General features: G+C 52.5%; 10 protein-coding genes across 10 annotated transcripts; 3 read left to right on the top strand and 7 right to left on the bottom strand.

Annotated features, from left to right (window-relative positions):
• Positions 1-3,150: 3,150 nt before the first annotated feature.
• Positions 3,151-4,408, bottom strand: VTN00DRAFT_1518 (uncharacterized protein; the record flags this gene model as incomplete). Its single annotated transcript, XM_069427634.1, has 3 exons — positions 3,151-3,896; positions 3,949-4,085; positions 4,167-4,408. 3 exons carry the CDS (start codon positions 4,406-4,408, stop codon positions 3,151-3,153), a joined length of 1,125 nt encoding a protein of 374 aa, XP_069292220.1.
• A 365-nt stretch (positions 4,409-4,773) lies between these two features.
• VTN00DRAFT_1517 (uncharacterized protein) lies at positions 4,774-7,121 on the top strand (the record flags this gene model as incomplete). Its single annotated transcript, XM_069427633.1, has 8 exons — positions 4,774-4,840; positions 4,902-4,989; positions 5,040-5,115; positions 5,169-5,462; positions 5,510-5,782; positions 5,841-6,234; positions 6,290-6,831; positions 6,921-7,121. The coding sequence occupies 8 exons, from the start codon at positions 4,774-4,776 to the stop codon at positions 7,119-7,121; spliced, it is 1,935 nt and encodes a 644-aa protein (XP_069292219.1).
• A 227-nt stretch (positions 7,122-7,348) lies between these two features.
• VTN00DRAFT_1516 (uncharacterized protein) lies at positions 7,349-8,632 on the bottom strand (the record flags this gene model as incomplete). The annotated part of the gene is made up of 3 exons (XM_069427632.1): positions 7,349-7,887; positions 8,213-8,546; positions 8,624-8,632. The coding sequence occupies 3 exons, from the start codon at positions 8,630-8,632 to the stop codon at positions 7,349-7,351; spliced, it is 882 nt and encodes a 293-aa protein (XP_069292218.1).
• A 156-nt stretch (positions 8,633-8,788) lies between these two features.
• On the bottom strand, positions 8,789-9,106 carry VTN00DRAFT_1515 (uncharacterized protein; the record flags this gene model as incomplete). Its single annotated transcript, XM_069427631.1, has 1 exon — positions 8,789-9,106. The coding sequence occupies one exon, from the start codon at positions 9,104-9,106 to the stop codon at positions 8,789-8,791; it is 318 nt and encodes a 105-aa protein (XP_069292217.1).
• A 232-nt stretch (positions 9,107-9,338) lies between these two features.
• On the top strand, positions 9,339-10,646 carry VTN00DRAFT_1514 (uncharacterized protein; the record flags this gene model as incomplete). The annotated part of the gene is made up of 2 exons (XM_069427630.1): positions 9,339-9,412; positions 9,479-10,646. The coding sequence occupies 2 exons, from the start codon at positions 9,339-9,341 to the stop codon at positions 10,644-10,646; spliced, it is 1,242 nt and encodes a 413-aa protein (XP_069292216.1).
• A 3,094-nt stretch (positions 10,647-13,740) lies between these two features.
• VTN00DRAFT_1513 (uncharacterized protein) lies at positions 13,741-14,191 on the bottom strand (the record flags this gene model as incomplete). Its single annotated transcript, XM_069427629.1, has 3 exons — positions 13,741-13,822; positions 13,889-13,984; positions 14,151-14,191. The coding sequence occupies 3 exons, from the start codon at positions 14,189-14,191 to the stop codon at positions 13,741-13,743; spliced, it is 219 nt and encodes a 72-aa protein (XP_069292215.1).
• Positions 14,192-15,021: 830 nt separating this feature from the next.
• Positions 15,022-16,856, bottom strand: VTN00DRAFT_1512 (uncharacterized protein; the record flags this gene model as incomplete). Its single annotated transcript, XM_069427628.1, has 5 exons — positions 15,022-15,520; positions 15,574-15,752; positions 15,808-15,925; positions 15,975-16,441; positions 16,497-16,856. 5 exons carry the CDS (start codon positions 16,854-16,856, stop codon positions 15,022-15,024), a joined length of 1,623 nt encoding a protein of 540 aa, XP_069292214.1.
• Positions 16,857-17,224: 368 nt separating this feature from the next.
• On the bottom strand, positions 17,225-18,476 carry VTN00DRAFT_1511 (uncharacterized protein; the record flags this gene model as incomplete). Its single annotated transcript, XM_069427627.1, has 2 exons — positions 17,225-18,122; positions 18,205-18,476. The coding sequence occupies 2 exons, from the start codon at positions 18,474-18,476 to the stop codon at positions 17,225-17,227; spliced, it is 1,170 nt and encodes a 389-aa protein (XP_069292213.1).
• Positions 18,477-20,038: 1,562 nt separating this feature from the next.
• Positions 20,039-21,548, top strand: VTN00DRAFT_1510 (uncharacterized protein; the record flags this gene model as incomplete). The annotated part of the gene is made up of 2 exons (XM_069427626.1): positions 20,039-20,461; positions 20,601-21,548. The coding sequence occupies 2 exons, from the start codon at positions 20,039-20,041 to the stop codon at positions 21,546-21,548; spliced, it is 1,371 nt and encodes a 456-aa protein (XP_069292212.1).
• An 880-nt stretch (positions 21,549-22,428) lies between these two features.
• VTN00DRAFT_1509 (uncharacterized protein) lies at positions 22,429-24,352 on the bottom strand (the record flags this gene model as incomplete). The annotated part of the gene is made up of 4 exons (XM_069427624.1): positions 22,429-22,672; positions 22,805-23,232; positions 23,353-23,639; positions 23,725-24,352. 4 exons carry the CDS (start codon positions 24,350-24,352, stop codon positions 22,429-22,431), a joined length of 1,587 nt encoding a protein of 528 aa, XP_069292211.1.
• Positions 24,353-24,370: the final 18 nt, after the last annotated feature.

Here is a 24,370-nt window from a genome sequence, read left to right as displayed (position 1 = left end):
CTCTTCTTGGCCCTGCACTAGGGCGTTCAGCTCCCTCGGCGGCGGTGTTCATGTTCATGGAAGACCCTGGCTAGAGAGCCGTGCGAGGTCAGCCCTATGCTGCTCGTGATCTTCCTAAGGCATCAGTCGGCCTCCCTCAGCTGGGAGTCCTGGCGATGCCAGCAGACTGATCGGCCTTAAAATAAAGAGCATCTCGATGCATTAAGGCTGAAGAAATATAAGTATTATTATGAGCCCCCACTGCTTCCAGGGCTGAAGTCCGCGCACGGGGGCCCTGCGGCGACGGCGATCAGATGACGATCATCCCCGCAGATGGAGATCTGGCCTCCTGGTAGAATAAGTCGCAGTGTCCCTTGATAACGCGCGAGAGTACGCGTTTTGGCCGGTGACCTGAAACAGCTCGTCAAAGATGTGACGAAGTCTGGTGTGGCCGCTGACTGTGTTGAGGACAGGTTTCCCGATCTCCCTGGCAAGGACGGCGATCTTGGACCCGAGGTGTTCTATTTCCAGCGATTACCCCTGGGACGGGTGCGAGCAAAAGCAAGATATGTCAAACAGTGCTTCGAAGTTGAAACCAGAGGTATCCCTGAAGAGGTCAACTGTACCGATCCTGTGTCCATGATGCTGTTCTGTGTTCTAAAGGGTGACGCAGGATTTCCAACACCACTATTGTACGGCACCTTGCATCTCTTGATCCCGAAAGGGATTTCTGCTCTATACAATGTCCTTTTCCACAAGAAATACGCGTGCCTTGATTCACATACACTTATTTTCCTTTGGCACCGTTCGATCATCACGTTCCTTCCAGGAGGTATCCCTAGGGCACCCCCTCTTGCCGTACACAGGTCAACCTGCACGTGTCTTCAAGAATGATATGAGACAAGGCATACAGTGACAACTGTTTGCACATCCCTTGATCTCTTTCCTCAATTTCCTTCTTCCAGCGTCTGAGCAGTGTTTTTAGCCCCCTTACCTGGAGGGACTATATCCTTGAGATTGCCCTTCTCCGACGAAGTCAAGATTTAATAAACAGGGGTTCTGCTCTCCATCCAACATCAGCCACAATTGTATCTATCACTTTCATTGTCTCAACTTGCAATTAACGCGCCCTGTCTGTCCGGTGCTTCGCTTACCCATCATGATTTTCGCTGACATACACCCTCCGTTTTCGCTCCCCCAGGATCTTAGGATATCACGACCCTCCTCAACGAATCCCGCCCGGAGGTCCCGTCCAAGTACACGACCTCTCCCAGATTACATGGACGTCAATCCCCTGATCTATAGAACCTCCGCCCACTCGTTCACACACTCGTGGCCGACCCATCGATTGATATGTTGCCCGCGGTGCAGCTCAAAGCACTCTCACTCGTCTGATCATGGCAGGAGGAATCTTACGTCGGCTCACTCTCATTATTTAAATAATCGGAATGATCATGATGATCATCAGCCGTTCAGCAGATCATCGACATCGTCCTCTCTGGCAAGCTACGAGTCGATTCCGTGAAAAACGTCGGTATTCGAGTATATCTTCCTTTCCATTTCGATTCTTTTAATTTTTATACTCTACCTCCTTCTGGGCTGGGATAATCCATCATCTGCCAGCATGTGTCATACCTAATTTCGGGACATCGAGGCACACGGCGAGAAGAAGTTATAAATATAATGTATAATGCTTCTGACGGTATCTCGACTATTTATTGCTCGCATCTAACGGCGTTCCGGTTGGCTTTCTCTTGACATGTCATAATAAGAGAGCGTTATTATCTGGGTTAGTGAGGGTATAGAGAGGCAGCGGCAGGGCGAATTACCAATAATTAGTGCGGGATATAATTGTCTATCCACAGTTGAAGATATTGATATGGCAAGAAAGTTGACAAGATGGACTTTTAATCTAATATAATATTAGATGATAGCTGGGAGGAATATGGTTCTTCTTACATCACATTGTATTGCGCCTTGGAACTTGCTCGAGCCGTCCAGGCGCGTGTCCAAACTTCAGGCGTGCATCCGGGATGGGAACCCTCAAAAAAAGACTACAGCTTGATTGATTCTCGGTTAATCTTGCGTCAATACTTAGAAGCTAGTACCTAGTACGGGGTCCTCCATTGAAGTATGTGTGAAATAGAGAATCATAGAGGCTCGTCCCGTAGTGCGCCCGAGTGTACTATCTACCATATGTGCGGGGTGAGAGAGCGCTACAGCACTACTCCATATGGAGCGGGGAGTGAGTACATCGAGAGTACATCCGACGTATAGGCAGAAAGTAACCAGGCCACATTCCACATCATGTATGTCGGTAGCGCTGGAAGATCCAGTGCTGGTGCAATGTAGCCAGGGAGAACTCTATGGATTACTACTCAATCGATGATAGAATAAACCAATGATTCCGCGACGACCCTGGCCCAACCAACAAGGCCATGTCAGCTAATTTCATTACCTGCCCCATCATCCTAATTATCCAGCATTTCTGATTTTATAGTTACCCAAGATGAATCTCTTGATAATTACCTAGCTAAGTATATTGCCTATTTGGAAATTGTTTTTCTAGCACCCGGGTAGAATACAGTCATCATTTCATTTAAATCGTTTGACCACTATTTCTGCTTCCAGATTTGTGACATTACCCTTAATGCGACTGTGGAATGCATCATGTAGTACAGCTCTATAGAAGTTAATCACTCCCGCGCACTGTTGAAATAAACTGAGACTGTGTGTTCAGTTCTTGTCTTGATATGCAGTACCAGAAGCGCAGCCCCTGGTTCTCCCAATTCTTTCCTTCGCAGGCACAGAGATGTAAGGCATTGATAGGCAGAACAGACAACGGCCTCTCCTTTCTTCCTGCTGAATACTTTTACTTTTTTAACTGTCATTTATGTAAATGACAGTTTTTCTCCAAGGTCTCAGACGTCCACTGCTGGATTTACCAGAACATGGCTCTGTGACCAGTTTCGTGCCCACAAAGTGGGCCACCGCTGATAGTATGACGTTGGGGAGCCTCTTGAGCCTGGTCTCCAGCGGGTGTTTTTCGAAACGACGACCGCAATCCTCTCTGGCCTTAAACAAGCCATTGACCAACCGGATCGATCCAGCAGGATAGGAGCATAGGAATTGGGAAAAATAATTCGCGGAGCATAATCGACGTTAGCATTTCTAACCCCTCTTCGGAGCTGTCAACACAGTCCGCGAAAAGGACGCGCTGAACGTGTCCTTGCCCTTCTGTCGCTGCTTGGCAATGATCCCCGTCCGATCGGTCACCGGAGTAGCATTTATGATGTTGTCGAAGGCCTCGTCGTCTTCATCGCTTGCACCCGTTCCCGACTCGGCGTCGGAATCGACAGGCAACTGCTGTTCTGGTGGTCGCTCGATCTTCTCCGGCTGCGGTTTTTCGGGTTCGGATGGATTCTGGAACGGCTTGGAATTTAGGATCTTGCGTCTGATCTCTGCCATTTGTTCCTCGTCCTCTGAATCGTCCGATATGGCAAATGGGTCCTTGTCTACTTCGTCTTCTTCGTTATCGTCTTCCTTTTCCTCACCGTCTTCATCCTCTTCATCGTCTGAGTCAGGAACCTCTATCCTGTTTGTATTGCCAACCGTCCACATGTCATCCGCACCCTCCGCATCTCGCGCCGCTCGGCTGTCAGCGTACTCCTGCTCGATTTTCGCCAGCCAGTCTTCCTCGGCTTTCTTGACCTCCTCCTCGTTGGAGCACGCAGCGTAGCGTTTCAGCAATTTCGAATTAATGTCAAGGAATGCGTGGCCATAAGAGAAGTGCTTCAGCACCTCTTCTGCCCAGTCCTCGTGTCCGCAGATGTAGAAGCATGCCGCCAGTGCTTCGACGCAGTTGAGCCGCCATGGACGTCCGTAGTTTACCGAGTTCGCAGCAACAAGGTAGGGTACTAAAGAAGGTCAGGAAGAGACTGTAATAGAAAGCAGTCTCAAGTTACATACGTAGTCTTTCACACTTGCCACCAATCCGAGACCAGGGGACCTCTTTTACCCTGACCCAGGAGCATTCCACAACTGCAGCTCCGTATTGTTCGAGGAGGTCTTTGTCAGCCGGAGAGAGGATTCTCTTTGCATTAGGACTTGGGAGAGGAAAATTAATCAGCAACAGGACTGTCGCCGCCAATAAAAAGGAAAAGGAAGGCAATGCACAAAAATCTTACGATATGACGACCCCAGGGTACTTGTGACCAATTTGAAGCTCTCGCATCAAGCCAAAGTGCATCAATCTCTTGCCTGAGCATCTTTTCGGGTCGCAGTGGCCGAGGTCCCAGCAGGCTGCTTTAAAGGGCGGTCTATTCGAGTCGCCTGTCTCGTCGCCATCGCGGGGTATTGGGCGTGGGCGGGGTGCAGAATGGAACTTCTTGCCTCGAGAGGAGAAATTGTCCTTCTTGTGTCGAACCATTTCGAGAAGTCACGCAAAATATAAATACTTGGCTGGAAAGAAGAGGGAAAAAAAAAAAAGAAAAAGGGCACTCTTGGACGGAGCGCAGGTCTTTGGCGTTGAAGTGAGGGACGACCGTCAGAAAAGACGGAGTTTCACTTATCGAGGCCCGCGCGCCATGTTAATCGCCGCACGTGTAGGTTAGCTCTCCGGCTACCCAAAGTCCGTCATCTCCAAACCGAGTTCTCCATCAGCAGGTCCAAAGGCACATAAACACACCAGTTGCTCGCCCAAGCGCAGCTATTGCCCTGTGCTGCGATCATCGCTGACGTTTTCCGCTTGCACCCGCGCGTCCTTTCGTCATCCTGGAGGCTACATCAGCACGCATGGCAGCTAGGGACCGGTTCGGTGCCTACGCTGATCCTGGCCTAACGCCTCTTCAGCGAGCTATACGTGGGTGTCCACATTGCGCTCGTGGAATCTAGGTGGATTGGAGACTAACAACTACTGGCAGATAATGCTTGCGATCCCCAGAACTACGAGCCCAATCTCGCGCTGAACCTTGAAGTCGCGGACCTGATAAACTCCAAGAAAGGCAATGCGTAAGTCGCATGTGTCCTCTTCAGGGCTGGTCTCTAACAACAGTCGAAAGCCCCCGCGAAGCTGCAATCACGATAGTCCACCTCATAAATTCGCGCAATCAGAACGTGTCGCTGCTCGCATTAGCGGTGAGTGTCGGGTTCAGCCTAGGACAGCTGTACCGTGCTAATGCTGGATACAGCTCCTCGACATATGCGTCAAGAACTGCGGATACCCGTTCCATCTTCAGATCAGCACAAAGGAATTTCTCAATGAGCTAGTACGGAGGTTTCCCGAGAGGCCGCCTCTACGGCCCTCGAGGGTGCAACATCGAATTCTGGAGTCGATCGAGGAGTGGCGGCAGACGATATGCCAGACATCTCGATACAAGGAAGACCTGGGCTTTATTCGGGATATGCACCGCCTTCTTCTCTACAAGGGTTACACATTCCCGGAGATTCGCCATGAGGATGCGGCGGTGCTGAATCCGAGTGACGTACGTGTCCACTGTCCGTGGAGTAGGACCAGACTGACCCTGCCTAGAATCTTCGATCTGCAGAGGAGATGGAGGAAGAAGAGAGAGCTGCTCAATCAGCCAAGCTGCAGGAGCTTATCCGAAGAGGCGGCCCCGAAGATTTGCAGGAAGCGAATAGGTTGATGAAGATTATGGCCGGATACGACACCAGGCATAAAACCGACTACCGGGCGAAGGCTGCGGAAGAGGTTGCTAAGGTTCAGCAAAAGGCCAAAATTCTCGAGGAAATGCTTCAAAGTATTAAACCTGGAGACAAGATCGCTGAAGGCGATGTATTTGAGGTGGGTAGTCGTCCACATGCCATCCTCCGCATCTCGTGCGGGACTGACGGCGTTCAAGGAACTTGCAAATGCTCTCCAAAGTGCCCATCCAAAAATCCAGAAGATGTGCGAGGAAGAATCAGATGATGCGGAGGCCGTTCGCAAGCTCCTAGAGATCAACGACAGCATACACCGGACCATTGAACGATATAAGTTGGTGAAGAAAGGCGACTTCGACGGGGCTTCCAGGATCCCCAAGGGCACGCTTGGAACCAGTACCGGTGTCTCGAAGACTGCGAACAACGAGCTTTCTCTCATCGATTTCGATCCTGAGCCGAGTTCCAATGGCAACGCTTCTGCTTCTGCTCCTGCTCCTGCTCCTCAAGGCACAAGCTCATTGGAGAATGATCTTCTGGGGCTTTCGTTTCAAGACCAGCCCCAGGCACCCTCTGGCAGTGTGTCGCTGGGATTCAGTAAGTATCTGACTTGCAAGACATCTGAGATCAAAATCACTGATCTGGTTGACAGACACCTCCATGCCACCATCTTCATCTCCAACCCCCCCTATCCAGCAGCAACCAGCAGCTGTCAAGCCAAACTACGATATTCTGTCTTCCCTGAGCTCGTCTCGCGCTTCTTCACAAACCACCACTCCTGTACCTTCTCTTTCGCAACAGCAGCAAGCCGCAACACCAACACCACCGCCAGCAGATCCGTTTGCTTCTCTGGTGTCGGCCAGCCCCAGGGTGTCATCCCCTTTTGCACCACCGGCCCAGAGTGGTCAACGTCCGTCTTCTCTGCTTGACCTGGGTGGCCTTGCGTCATCGCAAGCGCAAAGCCAGCAACCAGCGGCGGCGAACAACGATGATGACTGGACATTTACCTCGTCGCTGCCGGAGAACACGCTCCCCAGCACGAACAAAGTGCAGGTTTTGAACTCGTCTCTGAGGATTGATTTTGTCGCGCGGAGACATCCCGGGAATGCACGGCAGATCCATGTGGTAGCCTTGTTCTCGAACAGCACAAGCCTACCCTTATCGGAGCTGCACTTCCAGGTGGCCGTGGAGAAGGTTAGTTCAGTAACTTTTTTCTTGACTTTGATTCTTATTCATCTTAATCGTAACGATTTGTGAAACGCGGAGAGCTAACCTCGATACAGTCTTACACGCTGCAGCTCCGGCCGCAGTCGGGACGGGACATCGGACCGCTGCAGCAGAACGGGGTGCAGCAGGAGATGCTACTGGACGGGATCGACGCAGGTAAGGGGAACTCGGTGAAGATACGCTTCAGGGTTTCCTACAGGGTTGGGGCGGAGGCGAAGGAAGAGCAGGGGATGGTGCCGCCATTGGGGATTTCATGAGACCCTAGCCGGTTCATGGAAGCTGATTGTCCATAATCTTGTCCTGCCCATTTTGGTTGAGCATAGTTTTACTTTGTGCTTGTGTCTGTTAGCCCTTGTTGTTCCAGCCAGCGAGACCTGTATGTCCGTTTTGAACCGAGACCACCGCGAACCGTGTGCACCGACTAAGTTGACATCCCATGGTATGAGCAACTTCCACAATCACATGTGTTTCCCAGAAGTCCCTTTTACCCGGAGAGATAGGCCATCAAGCGATTGGTCTGCTGTTGAGAGAATTCCACTAGGTCAGACGAACAGCAAAAACAGACAGGCCCGGGAAGAAGGGTTCCGGGGAAGGTAACGTGGATAAGGCAGAGCGCCAAGGGATGGGGAGAGGAGGGCAAAGATGGCCCTGGTCGGCCCTTTCCGACGGTGTTGGAGGAGCGATCGACTGGCCTGCAGACCTTCCTGATCGGGTCTCGGCTGGGCGTCTGGGCCGATCGATCACGACGCCATCTCCGCGGAGTGGCGTCAGAGGGCGCAAGCCACAACCGCGCCGAATCGGGAAAGGTCTGTACGGTCCTGAAGGCTTCCTGATCAGGCAGGCCGTAGGGCTCCTGCCGAGGTCGACTTGTGTCCATGGCTCCAGAGGACAGAGACTCTCTCCACGTCTGGGCGCCGGGGTAAGCTAGGCGCCTCAGGTGACGGCGATTACCGAGCGGTCCAGGCGCGTGCACCAGGTGGCAAACCCGCATCCCGCTCGTTGACCGTGGGTTGCGAGCCTTTGCTGTCCCGGGAAGCTTGGAGATCACGGGCGACCAATGGACGGCCGAGTATGGAGCACACGATGGAGGTAGAGATAGTGTAGCTACTAGTAGTTCGGGTCCATCTGGACGGGCCCGAGAGCTAGGTGTATATAGCCCTTTTTGTCGTACTGTCTCGTGCGTCTTCAGGACAGACCCTGCCAAGGCGGGCTTCTGCTTGTGCAGCACACGTTTTCTGGGCTGCATCGGGCTGCATATCGGGCTGCAGGTACCAGGAGCGTCGACGTCGCACAGAACAGTGCATGAAATGATCGGGATGTCAGGTTAGGTAGCACAAGCAGATCGTACGCATCTGGCAGAGTGCCATCTCAGGCGAACGCCGGGACCCGCCCAAGCTCCTTGCCTGATCCGGCGCGCTGCCTGGTCCGGGCGACCAACGGCCCATGGGTCGGGCTGCGGATAAGGTTCTGCCAAGCTCTGCCGGATCGCCTCGAGCGGGTCCTAGCGTCGCCTGGGGAAAGCGCCACTGGATAAGGCCGGCTCCATCCAGGCGCCGATCCGGACATCCAACCCTGGCGCGCAAGGTGTCAAGGCGCCCAGGTGTCAGCCAGCTCTCCACGCCGTTTGTAACTTTATGCACTGTGCAGCGACACACTGCTGCGAGCAGAGAGCAGAGCGGACCCTGGTTACATTTGCAGCTGTCAGGCAGACCACTCTGACAGGCATGTCACGGATGATCTGCGCTCGTGGGCATCCTACCTGTAGCATGGCTTCTAGAGCCTGATCTCTTTTTGTGTCCTGTGAAGATCGATGTAGCCGCATATCTCGGGCATCTACATATATCCTATCTTAGGTAGTTTATTCTCCTGGATGTCTCCTCTCTTGCCAGCAGCCCTCGTGCTCTCATGCTCCCAGCCACCTAGCTCACTCCGGGGAGGACGGCCAGACGAGGAGCAGCCAGTCCCGCGGGTCGCGCGCAATGGATACTTTCGCCGCAGCGGGCCATCTCTGGTGCGCTTGGGAGGAGCGCGCGTTGATACGGGCCCAACTGGGAAAGTCGCTGGGCACCTGGAGCAGCGCTGCAGGGTTCTGGATCTGACAGCTGCCTGTCCCCGCCCTCTGCCCTCGACCACTTTTGCCCCGCCTTATACCAGGTCTCGACCACCATGCTTCCTCTGCCCCGGCGCCAGCACTGAGTATTTGAACCTCGCGCTCGCCCTCCTGTCTGGCTCTCACCAGCATCCCTGTTCAGGTATCATTTCCATCATCATCATCATCATATTTCCATTCTCATTCTCTGTTCTTATCTCCATCTATATACATACATACATATTTCTGTCTTCTCCTTCCTGGCTCTACTGGCCAGATCGAACAGCCTTTCGCTCCTCCATCTTAGGATCTTGTCGTCTCTCTATCATCTGCTCTACACCATTCGTGCTCCAGTGACCAGACCATACGTTCCCTCTCCGGCACGATGGCCTCTCTCTCCAAAGATATCGACGTGGATATCACCCCCATCCCTAGGTCGCGGGAAGAGAACCAGGAAAGGTACGCATCTCCTACTGACCATGCTCTGTCTCGTCCTTTCAAGGAATGGCATCTGACTTGCCACAGAGCTTTCGTCGCAGCATCCCGACGGAAAGACAGGAGCTTAGACGCCCGTCTGGAGTCTGCCAACCGTGCATCCATGCTGCACAAGAAACGCACCGGCAAGGCCCTCAACATCACCAAAGAAATCGTGGAGAAGGAGGCCATGTACGAAGAGGTGGACGAGCGCTATCAGGAGAAGCGTCTCCGCATGCTTCAGGCGCAGAACATGCAAATCGAGGAACAGTTCCAGCGCCAGCTCCTGGCTGCCTTTGCCGCAGGCGCTAACAGCACGAGACAACAACGTCCAGCACCTCCGCCTCATCGTGCCTCTACGGGCGGTGTGACGAAGATGCGCCTGGATCTCCCTACCGCTCGTGCCTCCTTCTCAGAGGGCAGCCGTACTGGGTCTCTGGCCAACTCGATTCTAACCAGCCCAGGATGTATCTCCACTCCCGGGATGACGTACTCAGAGAGCCCAAAGACTCCGTACGTCCAGACACCCGGCAGCTCCTATATGCAGACTCCGGGAGCCTACTCGCAGGGTCTTCCGTCGCCGCGAGTGCAGATCCCTCAATACGTGGCCCAGCCAAGTCCAACATGGCAGCCGCAGATGCAGCATCCCCAGCAGAGCTACCAGGGCGCTCCGCAGATCTCCATGCAGTCTGTTGAGGCCTGGCGATGGAGAATCCTCCAGCAGGCTCAACTGTCCGGGCAGGCAGCGTCACAGGGCCAGGCATACCGGGCCAGACTGGCTTCCGCTCCCGAGCTTCCGCAGCAGCCTCTGTCCCCGGTTACGACGGCGGAGGAAGCCGCGAAGGGTACCCGCGCTCAGTCTGAACCTTCTCTTCTGGCCTCCCAGGAAACTGGTGTTCCTTCGGAATTTCTCCCGAGCATACCCGAGCAAGATATCTTCACGGAGACATGGCAGACTCCGGAGCTGTGCCCGTCACCGAGCACCTCCAACAAGTCACCCGCCAGTCCCTGCACCAAGGCTGATAATACACCAGCAGAACCAGATTCTGGTGTAAAGCAAGGCTTCATGGTGTCGACCAATGATTTCGACCCTGATTTCGACGAGTTCACCCATTTTGCCTTTGGTCTGGGGAATAACTCCACTTTCCAGGACCCGCTGGATACGTCTGCATTTGACGACTGGGTCTCCTTCGACCTGGATTTTGCGACAGTCGCCTAAAGTCTTGCAGCCGGAGCTGGAACTCTCGACAAACATCCTGTTCTTCATTCTTATGCTATGCTTTTTTCCGTTCCTATGTTTTGTATTGAATCTTGCTCCTGTAATCACGTTCATGAGCGTTTCCAAGCACTGAGTCTCTCTTCAGAGCCAACCTTGTGGAAATACCCACTACTCTCTGCACTGTTGCTTAGCCGCACTGTGTACTTGCTTTCGTGCTGTTGTTTAATCGAAGATCCCGTGGATCGGATGGCCACATCACCTTCTGATGTTTATAAATACTCCGCTGGCGTCTTTAATTTCTACTTTTGGAACGAGACACGGCCTCGCTTTCTTGTATCTGCAATCTACTGTTGATGTATCGGTCGTAGACTTCAATATCATTTTGGCTTAACTCTGGACAAGATATTTAAGTGCTCACATACTCTAGAAAGACGGGTGTCCATCCTTTCACTTAGCGACTCGCTAAAAGCACGCGCGAACTGGCCTCTTGCAAAGAGGGGAACCACCACAACCACACCAACTCCTGCCCGGAAACGGGAATCGTGCAGAATGCACCACCCAAGCAAATCAAGGCGCGAGGTGGGCTTGTCTCGTTAGTTTATGGAGACATGCAGATGGAGACATGCAGAACGGAAAGGTAGGAATACGGTAGGAAGACAGCGGAAGCTATCAGTCAGACTCGTACTAGATCTAGACTGACACCTCGAGTTCAACTCTCCATGCGGAGCACTCTGTACTGGGGAGGCATGCAAGTGGTGGGCAGATCGTCGATCTGTCGATCGCCCGTTGGCTTACCGGCGCGCGATCGTCGCGACGCATGGATGGCATGATGCATGCACGCCTAGTATTTTAGCGTGCATTAGTGCACAGCTTATTGCATGCTGACAAGTCCTAGAGGGCAAATCTCCGACTTCGACTCTTCGGAGAAAAGAGAGTGCAGCGACTACTGATCTTTTCGGTCCTTTTCAACTTTTCTTTTCTTCATCATCCTTTGGTATTTCTCTTGGACACGTCGCGCTCTATAGACATACAGAGCAAGTAAAGGTGCGTGCGATGTTGCAGCCACGGTGGAGAAGGGAAGAAGACCGAAAGCAGGATCGAGTCGAGTTTGAATGGAGCGTGTGGGTCTGCGGTGCGATCCACTATCCATACGAGACGACAGATGTCGCTGCTGGATGAACTCGGCCGTTCTCGTCGATCACCAGTCAACCCTCGAACGAGATTATAGGCATTGAGTAATAAGAAAGGTGACACCTGCGCTAACCGCAGCGACCCTAGTGGATGGTGATCCTAGTCGAGATTCAACCCTCTAAGTTGACCTGACTTAACTTTATCTGTGAGGTCGACTAAAATTGTGATGGGCCTCTCGGAGAACTCCGCATGGATAGCTCAAGTCCTATTCCCTACCTGCGCTGTATGGACTAGTTAACTGACCTCTGCATCTTTCGTCGATTTGGACGTCTCGGAGTGGAGGAGAGATTGCAGTGGAAGGGAAAAAATTGTTTTTTCCCTGATATCCATACCTGCATTGCGTTGTATCGTGCTATGCTGCATTCAGTTGGGCCATGTTACATCCCGTTGCGTCGCATCCGCTCCGTTCAGATCCGACTCAACCCAATGTGACCTGACTCATGGTGGATCGATCTCTCAAGGCTTTTGATCTGCAGCTAGGTATGAACGGAGGGTTTGGTTATTTTCTTTATTTCAACAACAACCGTAGGTATCTAACCTATTCCAACGCTGTGGGCATGAGTCGCAGCGCTTCGCCCATAACTGTGGATGAAACAAAAGGAAGACAATGAGACGAGGATAAAGAGATTACAATACCAAATTCTTGACCACTTCTTGTCTTCTCACGAACCTACAGTATCATGGCCATGCCCATGCAGTCTATCCATCTGTGACTGTCTTTGAAGTTTCCTGTCTTGGAAATTGAGACAGTGCCCCTGAGGGGCCAAACAGAAGAAGACAAGAAAAAAAAATTTAGGCCTAGCCTAGTTTTCCACCTCCAGGTGCTACCAGGTACCTAAGGTAGCACCATTGTGGATCTAGTCTTCGGACTGAGCAAAGCATCTTAATGACAGAGGACGGATAGTGCTATCCTGGACATACCTATCTCAGTAGGAAACCTATCTTGGCCTAAGCCTAACCTGGCCTGACCTGAAGAGTTAGAGTGGATCGTCTGCCCTAGCAGGCTCAACTTTAACTAAATTGGATGGATCTTGTCCCACTCTCACATGCCCTCGGTACTGTCTGTACTAGGTACTCATAGCATGTGCTATTGCCATTGTCGTTGTCTCTGTCTTTCTTACTCTCTTCTCTTCCATGAAAAGAAGAAATGGGAGGGGGGGGGGGGGGGGAATGAGAGAGAGGGACAAGTCTATAAGTGCCAATTTGAATGCCCCAAAGCTGCACAATCTCCCAAGGCCCGGCCTGGGCAGAGAGAAGTGAAGGATCCAGGTCCCAGTTTCTGTTTCCGGGCTAAGAAAGAGGAATATCCAAAATGCGTAGCTTAACGCACCTGCAGAGATAGAGAGAAGCGCATAATTGCAAAAAAAAACCGCTTGTTTGATTGGATTCGTTGTGTCATATACCTATGTACTGTATATTTCCGGTACTTACAGGATATATATACTCAAGGTAAAAAAAAAGCACTGGACATATTAAGCTTGATCAGATCAGATGCTTCACCTAATTAAAGCAAGGGAAAGAAAACCTTTTTGCTCTTTCTTAACTTAGTACTAGGCTCTCGCCTATAGCCCTATTATTATACCCCCTTGTACAGTACAGTACAGTTACTCCTGTATGCCATTGACCTGGAAAACTTCTTCTACTACTGCTACTACACTTGGGCTTCCAAACTCAGGTAGCTACCTACCTAACCTAGGTGCACCTACACTGGACTGGACTAGGAACTGGACCACTTGGGTAACCTCCTACCTCCTCGTAGGTAGACTAAGTACCTACCTAGATTGGTGCCAAAACGCACATGTACATGTACACCAACCGTAAAACGATTCCAACAGGCGTCGATTGGATAGAAGGATAAGAATAGGTAATAAGATTAGGTATGTACGATTGATTGAGGTCGACGCTAAGCTGAGATGTACACCGACATGCCATGCCCACGACCTTCCTTGGCCTTGGCCTTGGCCTTCATTGTTACTAGGCTTGGCCTGGTCCAGGCAGAGCTCAGCGTTAGTCTAGGCAGGATGGGGGATTTCCGGGCATTAGGTACATACATGCCCCACGCCACGCCACCCTTGGCCTTTGCTCTGGTCGAATTGACATGAGTCTGGATGAGGGTGTGGGTGTGGGTGAGATAAGATCTGATTGATCTGCAACTGAATCAGTGTCAGGATCTGGATTTGCCACTTACATGCATTAGGTGCATATCAATTTTGAACTGGCCTAGACAGGACTTGCATTGGGGACCGGGGATCAGGGGTTTTAGGATTATGTTAGATAGATAATGCTGATCTGCTAGATTCGTAGCATACGTACGCGGGACACTGATGATTGACATGACTTGACATGACATGCATTGGGTAACATGTCGCGAAGTGAAGCTATGATGTGATATCAATTGATATTGATATCAGATACACCAGACCAGGAAACTCTGACGCTGCCAATGCCAATGACAAATGCAAATGCAAATCCACGATCGACGGCTGTTGTGCTCGAGCTCGAGCTCAGATCAGATCTGGACCAAGATCAACCCGTTACGTAGGTAGATGTCAACCGTACCCACCGGAGCTACAGTACAAGCCACAGGACAGCCAAGATGGCACAGGTGCAGGGCTGGTCTAGAACATCGGCGACTCCGAGCCCGTTCACGTTTGGTTGATGGTTCCGACGGGCAGCTGTGTGGATCCGGGGTCTTCCCAAAAGGGTAGCATACCACGAACAGAGAAAGACAAAGACAGACACATGTAGTCTGGTACTCTGGCACAGAGGCTAAGCTAAGACTGACGACGACCGAATCAGAGTCAATCAATTTTATTATATACTAGTTAGGAAATCCAATTCATGAAATAAAGAAGTAAGAAACATAGAAGCTGATAATAAGAGAAAAAAAAAAGAAAGTCGGGGTGTCACGCTGTACGATGCAGGTACGAATGCACCCTCGAAATGGGCCAATCACAGAACATATATGGAACAATGCAAAGGAACCTATATGCGGCTGTGACAAGCCATATCAACAGACATTAAAACACGCGCTAACCAGTAAGGGAAACTGCATTGCAGAGCACTAAGCCCAGAGGTCCATGGCAAAAGTCAAAATACTGCGCTGCAAAGCAAGGTAGGGTTTGACCGGACCAGGTGCGACTGCTGCTCTATCGGCCCATCCATGTTTGTCGACATGTGAATATCATGGTCCACGTCCAGACATAAAGATCTCTCGGCCAATATCTCCGCTCTTCCGGACGTTGAGGCTAGAACTGCTGCTCCGCCGCCTGTGGCTTCGGGACTCCGCAGGATCTGCGGGGCTTAATCCGCTAGCTCGAGCGTAGAGATTTAGAATGTCCGTAAGGCTGACGAGATTCACGAGGCGCCCTGACAGCCGGGCGCCCGGCAGTGACGAGGCAGGGATCGAAGGGGCAATTGAGGGTGGCAAGCCCGGGGAGGAAGCCGAAGCATGGGGGAAATGCGAAGGGTTCGCGTAGCCCTGAGGTGGAGCAGGAAGATGAGGATGGGCATAGTCCGGAGGAGGCGGTGCTGAGCTATGACCATTGGCAAAGGTAGGAGACCTGGGAGAGGGCTGAGTGGCTGAGTTCGCTGCAGGCGTTGGGAGCGGAATATGGACGGAGGAGTGGGAAGGCGTGGGCGGCCCTGAAGATGAGGGAGAGAGTGGATCTGTCACCCACAACCTATTATTGGCTAATTAGCATTTCCTATAGTACTGTCTTACAAGGCGTCTTACCGATGCGACTTGGTAGCTACCAGTTTGGCAACAGTGTGGGCGAGAGTAGAGGTCGGGTTGACATAGAAGACAGGGAACGAATCCTTGCCATCGTTCATGCCGCGTGTAGACAGTATGACGGAGATGAAGTGGGTGCAGGTATTCCGCAGGAGAGGCAAAGACGTAGACTTGGTCAAGAGCTAGTTTTCATGAATCAGACGGGTTCGACGGTAAACCGATCAGAGTTCAACGCACCTTGACGTCTACCTCAGAGATATTTCCAATGACGTTGAAATGGTTGTCGACGACTGCGATAGAGGAAACACCCTCCTCGTTCATAAGCTGGAGGGCCTCGAAGAGTGGCTTGTCTCCGCTGCACCGCGATTAGAAAGCAGATCAGAATTGACAAGAGGGACACCCACTTGATAGCGATAACCTGCTGCGAGCCCAGCTGCAGATCTTTCAGGTATTGCGGGTAGAGCTGATCGATGACGGGGAAGCTACGTCCATTCTCCCACAGGAACCTGACCAGTCTTCCCTGGCTGACTATGCCCACGACCTCCGTGCTGTTTTCTTTGACCACGACGACACGATGCACGCCACCGCCAAACGTCTCTACAGCCGTCATCAAGTTAGCAGAAGTCGGAAGAGTCATCAATGGCTCTTTCCTCCCGAGGTCCTTGATATCCCTCAGCGGAATCTTGCTTCCCTCCCTAGCTTTCTGGGCCAGTTCGCGAAAGGACGTGATATGCTCTTCATCGGGCTGCGCCAGTCCCACCACAAGCAATAGATAAGCATTCAGATCCGAATAGTCGAACGTTCCCACCGCGGATGTGTCCTGTGCCGTCTCCCGAATCAACAGAACGGGAGCGCCTGAATCGATCAGCAGCTGTAGGGGAATATTAGCAGGGTTCAAAAGTCGAGCGAACGAAAGACCCCCATACAGTGGTCGCATCCTCTATGCTCGTATCCAGCTCCACGAACCTCAGGTCATCGGGGCTGACCAATTCGCCTATGCATATCTGCCTCCAATCTCGACCTGCGAATGCTGGATCCGCTGGATTTCGGACGGGAGGGTGATCAATGAGACTCTGGATGGCCGACTGTGTCAGGGACGGCTGTCGCCGCGCCCGCGGAGACGGAGGGACACCACGGAGGCCGTCCGTAAAGCTCAGCCGGTGCTGCGAGGTAGAGGAGGATATGTGAGAGAGACGCTTCGACGGGTAGCGGGAGTCGGTGCTGGACCGCGGGGACGAGATGGTCGAATCGCTGGTGAGTTCCGTACGGGGTTGGCGGTCCGCCATGGTTGAGCGGCGGGCTGGGAGACGACGCTCCCGTGGGAGGAGGCTGGGAAGCGCGGATAGGACGACGAGGACGAGCGATCAGGCGAGCGATCAGGCTGATGGACAGGGACCGGGAGATTGAATTGGATTCTGGCGAGAGTTGCAGATGATACGAGCAGCGGATAGGGGCGTCTTCAGCGATACTCTGCGGGGGTTTCGCATCGACGCGTGACGGCGCAGCTGCGAGTCAACAGGCCGTCTCCGCCCGTCGGCTCGTCCCGTGCGCCGCCGCGGCGGTTGACGTCCCCGCCAGGCGCGCCGATCGCCGCATCATCATGACTATCTCTTTCTACTGTACAGAATAGACGCCGGCGTTTCCGCGGAAAAGATCACAGAAATTCAGCCAGGAAACCGGTCAGGTCCTTTCCCCCGAGGTTCTTCATCACTGGTTTCTTGGTTTTCTTGCGATTGGGGGGTTCTGGTTCCTCCAACCGTCTCTTCCCCATGGCCGGGTCGGCCACATTGACCTCAATTGGTCCTTTTCGCAGGAAAACGAGCTTCCTGGCCTTCTTGCTCATGCCTTTCCACACGGCCTGTCCCACTTGGAAGTCGAGAATGGGAGTATCAGGATCGATGAACGGTTCTTCTCCTCTTCTCTCGCCATCGAGCAGAGGCCCACTAGCCTCGTAGCATTCGTACACCGTATCGGAATCATAGATATCTGTCTCCTCGTTATTGTCCTTCGCCCGCGGCCTGGTCCCAATCTCCCAGCCGTATGTTTTGGCAACCGCTTCGGCGGAGTCGGGTGTGAGTCCTCTGCAGTCTTGGACGACGAGCACGCGCAGTGACGGGAACACTCTCAAATACTGAAACACGATCGGTGACAGCTTCTCTTGATGATAAATCCTCAGAACACGAAGATGCTTGAATGCCCCCGAAGTTTGCGCAAGCTCGCTCCAGGTCCTGACGATCCGGTCATCTAGAACGGCAACAGGTACTGCGTCCTCGTCTGGGTCAGGTTGCGGCTTCGACGGAGTCGTCGATATCTCTAACGCCACGATGTTCTTGACATTGCCTATATCAACGAGTTCTGGCGTCCGCGCAAACTCAGTCGAGAGCGTCAGAGCAACTACCCAGTTCAAAGCGTCGTCCTTGACGAGCCCAAGGTAGTCCCGCATGGGCAGCTTTGGGCCCTCTATCTTCAGTGCCCGATAATTCGCGATTTGTCTGAATTCTCGCGGGTAGACAGTCGCAAAAAGCTTCCACATGTACATCGTCTTCTTCCCGCTGCAATAGTATCGACTGTTTAGAATCTATTTCGATGCCAGGAACGGGAACCAGCTGCGACTCCAAATTGAAGTTGGCTCACCTCCTACCAAGACACTCCCACAGATAGCTCGCGATCCGCCACGGCACACTCGCGAAAAGCTCAGGCGTGAGATTTCGTTGATCAAGCAGGGTCTTCCTCATAGCTAAATGCTTCAGTGATGGTGCCCCGAATGGGCTGCCTTCTTCCCAACCAATAGGTAGGAACGGAGACTCGTGAACCCACGAGGGACCTTTAGAGAACCCTACGGCCGGTGCCATCGTCTTCTCCATGTACACCTGGCCGGTGGTCCAATCAATTCGGCGCTTCGACATGGTCTTTCCGGTCTTTAAATGCTAAGTATCCAGAATTCTCTGTGAACAACCAAGGAAGAACAATCCCACTGACGGTTGCATTCTAGAATGATCAGACGCGACGCGGGTTCAGCCAGCAGCTGCTCCTATCCCGTCTTTATCGGAACGATTGCTCGGATGGCCCCTGGCAATATCCCGGGGTCAACTTGAGACTGAGAAATAGCACCATACGTCACTTCATTTCCCTGATAATATGCGTTCTTTTTGTGCAAGATTTTGCCCTTTATCAATACTCATATGCTCGCTTTTGGAAATTTGTTTATGTGACATCAGACACTGGCCGCATCAAATCTGGGGAACGCGTTGCTCCTAGTTCACTAACAGCCAATTAGCATCGACACACGTGACCACGCGTCTGCATGAGTCCAGATCACTCAGTATGGAGCTATATCAATATCAATGGCCCTCCCTCCCCCATGGCTGTGCATAATCAGCTCATTATTGGACATGAGAAACGCATGAACAAAAGAAACAGGGATATGGTGTCTCCGGGCTAAGAGCGCCAAAGGCAGAGAGACTCTATTCGTCTATCGAGAGACAGAGGGCGGAGACATGAGCCGCCGTTTTGGACCCTTTGATGAAAATGGTATAGCGTCTAAACATCTCTTTCATGCGACTAGATGCAGCCCATTGCAGCTATTGTTCATCGCTAGAGTGCTCGGAACCTGCACACAGCTGCCGAAGAGAACGGTTATCCAGCAGTTTGGTACGTGGTCCCATTTCGAGGGCCATGGCGCTTATGCTGGAGTTTGCATGCTGTTCACAGTCCAATCATGGCGAGAGGAGCATCGTCCCTCGTCGAGAAATTCAGTGGAAGAGATAATGGACCTCAGTCATGACTGCACGCAACTATGAGACGTGTAGTCTCCCCAAATCTCTTATGGCGAATCAATCCATGGAGTTCAAGGGCCGTGGATCTAGAACCCAAGGTGTTCACTATGCCGTTGCCAGCAAAGCATCGGGCGTGCTGCTGTTCGCCATGGCAGTGCTCAAGTTCAGTATTCTTTTCTGAGAATACTAACCGCTTCAGATTCATTCTGGTATACCATATTGTTGGAGTCTTCGTCGTTGCAGACCTTCTTGCTGTTTATTACTTTCAACTTCGTGTATAATGTCTTCCTTTTTCTCTCACAAGGCGAAGAATGGTGTGCGTAACTGCAACACTATCCAGAATTTGCAACCAGTCGAACAGCCAAGAGTGCTCCTTGACGATGGCACTGAGATCAAATCTACCTTCTCCAAAATGAGGAAAAGAAGACCACCCCCGATTACCATCTGCCTGCAGTCTGGAAATGTAATCCTAGCAACGGCCCCAACGGCGACAACTATCTACCCAGATGGCACGCCTGCAACACCTTCCAGTCCCCAGTTCGTCCAATGTGTGAGCCCGGCGTACAATGAGACAAACACGTACCTAGGGTCACCTACCGCAACCTCCTATCTCAGCGCACCTTACGAGAACAACACGCGGCAACATCTGCACAGGTCGTCGTGCAGACAGACACTGACAAAACACAAACACAATGGATCTGACCGCACTTCCTGAACTTCCCGGTTCTCCTCTTCTCCAGAAGAGCGAGATCGAGCTTGAGGCGCTGCAGACTCCTACACGTCTCTCACTCCCTGGAAAGCCGGACGACTCCACGTTTCTTGACTCGCCGCCGGATCTCACACCAAGCTTGTCTCGGGACATGCCTCGTCTGCGGGAGATTGCCTTTGGTAGCAGCTCCTTGAAGCCAAAGCAGCCGAAGCAGGATGGAAAGCGCGTGACTTGTATGGGCTTCTCCGAGCTTATCGACGTCTTGCCTGAGCTCTCACCTGAAGAGATCAAGGAGTACTGGCTTCCGACGATGGAGAAAGAGGCGATCAAGCTGAGACAGATGATGGACGAGTTGAAGTTCACCACCAAAGATGAAGCCAATTTTGACATTGTTGACTTTCTCAATGTATGTCCATCGCCCCTTTATCTTCTCTTGATATCTACCGTGTACGATTTCTCCAACGCTATGTCATTTAATAGCGTGTATCTTTTGAGCTTCAGTGCTTTCATTCAATATAACAGCATGGCAGCTAACAATCGACCAGGAGATCCATTCCGGCTCCGCATCTCCAGAAGAGCTGACCGTCTCCACAAACATGATCAAGAACCGCCTCATGCCGCTCATCAACGCCAACATCGAGCGTATCAAGACGGACTACGAAGCGCGTCTCAAGATGAAGGACCAAGAGATCACCGGACTCCTGCAGTTCCACGACTCCCAAATCAGCACGCTCGCCTCATTCATCCGAAAGTCCGGCAGCGCCCCACGCAGCCTCCTCGAAGACTCACGCGACCCGCTCGTCCAGGACGTCAAGGAGATCCTTCTTCAGGACGTGTCTTCCATGCACAACGGACACAAGGGCGGGAACAACAGCAGCAGCCGCACCACCGGCTACATCCACCTCCCCGCGAGCGAATACGCGTCCCAGGAGACCGAGATCGCGACCCTCAGGAGCCGCATCGACGGCCTCGAATCCGCCAAGGCGAGAGTCGAGGAGAAGCTCAGGGAGTACAAGGAGGAGATCAAGCTCTTCAAGAAAGACATCCGGGGCTATAAGAAGGACGAGAGGCGCCACACGCGCGAGATCCGGGACAAGGACGCCGAGATCGGCGAGCTGAACGAGAAGATCGCGCAGCTTCTCAATCGCAACCACAATCACAATCATAATAACAATAACAATAACAATAGTACCATCACGAGTCCGGTTTCAAACACGACGACGACCTTCTTCTCCTCCCGTGACAGCAGATTCGACAAGGAACTCCCCTCCCCTCCTCCGCTGGAAGGGTGGAAGGAAGAGCAGCTGAACAGGCAGCAGCAGCAGCAGACTCTAAGTCCCTCCATCGAATGCCGCAAGCATTCCACCGCGATCCAGCTGGCCGAGCTGCGCGCTTCGAACGACAGCACGCGCAGCTTCAGCGACAGGATCCGGAGGCTGGATGTGGAGGACGACGAGGGCCCGTTCTTCATCTACAAGGCGGATAGCAGCTGAACTGAACTGATTCTGGTTGCGACTTTTTTTTTCCCCTACCATGTCATGTAAGCTAGTCTGATGATGTCTAGGTAGGTATGTACCTGTACCTGTACAGGCAGTATCTACTTACTTACCCAGCGAACCGGGGGTCACGGTAGGGAACAAGCAAGCAGTCTTTATGCGGCTGGCTAGATGGTGTTTGACCTTAGGGTTTTTTATACCTACCCTTTTTCCTCTATTGTTCTTGTCATCATCTCCTATGCCTCCCTTCCCTCAATAAATGGAGTCCGGTGCCATGTCTCGGAGGTCTAGGTCTAGGTCTAGATTTAGTGTACCGTACACAACACAACACTTGTTTCCATCCTCAAACGACTGTTTTTGTCCATTTAGGCATGGATAGATTCGATATGGATCTGGAATTGAAGCCTGAGTTGCTGTTGTTTGTTGTTCTTGTTGCGTACAGTAGATACGATCAACCAGTCAGTCAATCAGTATAGCATGTTTATGTTTGACTTCGGAAACAGAAACTGACGGTAGGGGGAGGGGGGGGAATTATGAATAAAAATGCGAACAGACAACTTGAGTCTATCAATATTTGGGGAAGAGGGGGGGGAAGAGGGGGGGGGGGAGAGAAATAATAGACATAAACACTACTAAATTGATTATGAACACTAGTACTACCTGATATGTCATATATCATAAATACATGCATGGACATAGTTCTGGATATAGGAATTGTAGATGAACAGACATCAGGTACCTAGGTAAGCATGAAAACATATAGGTACTAAGTCATATACGTCTAGACGGGGGAGAAAGGCACGACAAACCTTGTACGCATACAGGCCGCTGACGGAAAGTTGTATTGGATGTAGAACTTGAATATCATACGACAGACCTACAACGACGCATAATGACTCCTCTTCCGAATCGCCGGCCCAAACTTAAAGAACACATACGGCACGGGAACCAACAAGGCACTCAGCGCCCCCAGGATGGTCAACGTCCACGCCACGCCCAGATTCTTGTAGAATGGCAACGACACCTCGATCATGGCTCCCGCGGCGACGTACCGGATGAGGGTGACGCTCGCCAGCGCAGACGCCGCATATTCCTCGTAGCTGTCGATCACGTACTGGTAGCTGGAGATGAAGACGCAGACGATACCGTACTCGAACAGGAGGGACGAGACGAGCGGGGACCAGGGCGAGATGGAAGGGCGGGTGGTTCAGCCCATCCAGATCAGGGAGGCCGGGATGGCCGGGGCGCCGAACATGGCGAAGTAGAGGCGGGTTTCCGGCGGGGGGCGGGTCTGGCCGCGTTCGAGGGCGCGGGCGAGGTCGCGTTTGAGGAGTTTCATGGCCAGCGGGATGAGGAGGCCCGCGAGGAAGACGCCGATGGAGATGCCGACGAAGCAGACGCCCGTGAGGCCCTGCGAGAAGTGGTAGGTATCGGTGAAGATGAAGGTGTAGCCGGTCAGGAAGGTAGAGAGGATGATGTAGATGACGGTCAGGTACAGCGCGACGAGGATGATGATGGGTTCGCGGAAGAGGAGGAGGAAGGGCCGGTAGAGGGCGTGGCCCAGACGGTAGAGGAAAGTGGTCTGTCGGACCTCGATCGCTGCGCGATATCTCTTGTCTCCTGTCAATCGTCGTAGGTGCTGGGCCTTCCATTTGAGCAGGACGGGGTGGTACGTCTCGGGCTGGAAGAGGAACACGATGGCCAGCACCAGCCCGGAGAAGATCAACGTGATTTATTCCACCCAGCGCCAGCTGATCAAGGGGCTCTCTCCGATCCAACCCCCGGGGACGGGCCCGCATACGGGACCGACAAATGCGCTGCAGGCGAAGATTGGGAAGGCATATACACGCTCAATTGGTGTCCAGAGGTCGGAAAGCGATCCGCCGGCGCAGACAAGGGGAGTCGAACCAAACAGACCTGCGAAGAAACGGCATACAAGCTGTGTTCCTAGATTCGGGGCCAATCCAGCACCCATGATGAACAGCATGTAGATAGCTAGTGTCCCAATATATACTGGATTCCGTCCAAGTGTCTCCGAAAATGGACCACTGATCAAGGCGCCGGTCCCGAATCCAATCAAGAAAATTCCTTATGGTGTTGTCAGCGATACTACAATGATAGACTACTTCAACTACGAATAGAAGCAGGAATAGTAACAACTCGTCTAGCGTACCTGTTGCCAAAAATTCAGCCACATCACTGACCCCAAAAGCCTCCATACCTTGCGGCAGAGCCGCCGAGTCAATCGAAGATGCGAACCCGACAACTCCACCGATGAGGGAAATGACCAACGTACACGCAAGCCTCTTCGCAAAGGGCCAATTGCGCGGATTCATAGGGTCCTTGTCGCCCTCGTACGACACGACAAAGACTTTACCCATCGCAGGCCCACCTTCTTTCGTGGTCCGACTGCGCACTTCCACGCCGGTCAGTGATATCCCGAGCGTGGTGCCCATCGTATCCTGCGTCGCGACGGCCTCCAGGTCCGGAGGCGCATCAAAATCGGCGCGCTCTAAATCTCCAGCCGTCTCCACCTCCGGCAGCGACTGTCTCGACGGCATTTGCTCGAGCGGTTGCGAAGCAATTCTGGACGGGGAGACATGGTAATCTCCGTCCGGCTGCTGCTCTTCTTTTTCTTCCATTGACTGGCCGTCGAGGGTCGACTCTTCCGAGGAGTCATCGGCGGTAGGAGCATCAGCCTGTCGTCGCTGGCGTCTGAGCTCGGCTGTTTTCTCGCGATTGCGCTCGATCTGGGCCTCCAGCAGCTTGCCAAAACGGCGATACTGTAGGAAAGACTGCATGGTGACAGCATGCGTCGG

Source organism: Thermoascus crustaceus (genome assembly GCF_041956765.1).
Source record: "Thermoascus crustaceus strain CBS 181.67 unplaced genomic scaffold VTN00scaffold_1, whole genome shotgun sequence".
Lineage (NCBI taxonomy): Eukaryota > Fungi > Ascomycota > Eurotiomycetes > Eurotiales > Thermoascaceae > Thermoascus > Thermoascus crustaceus.
This window is presented reverse-complemented; position numbering and strand designations above follow the sequence as displayed.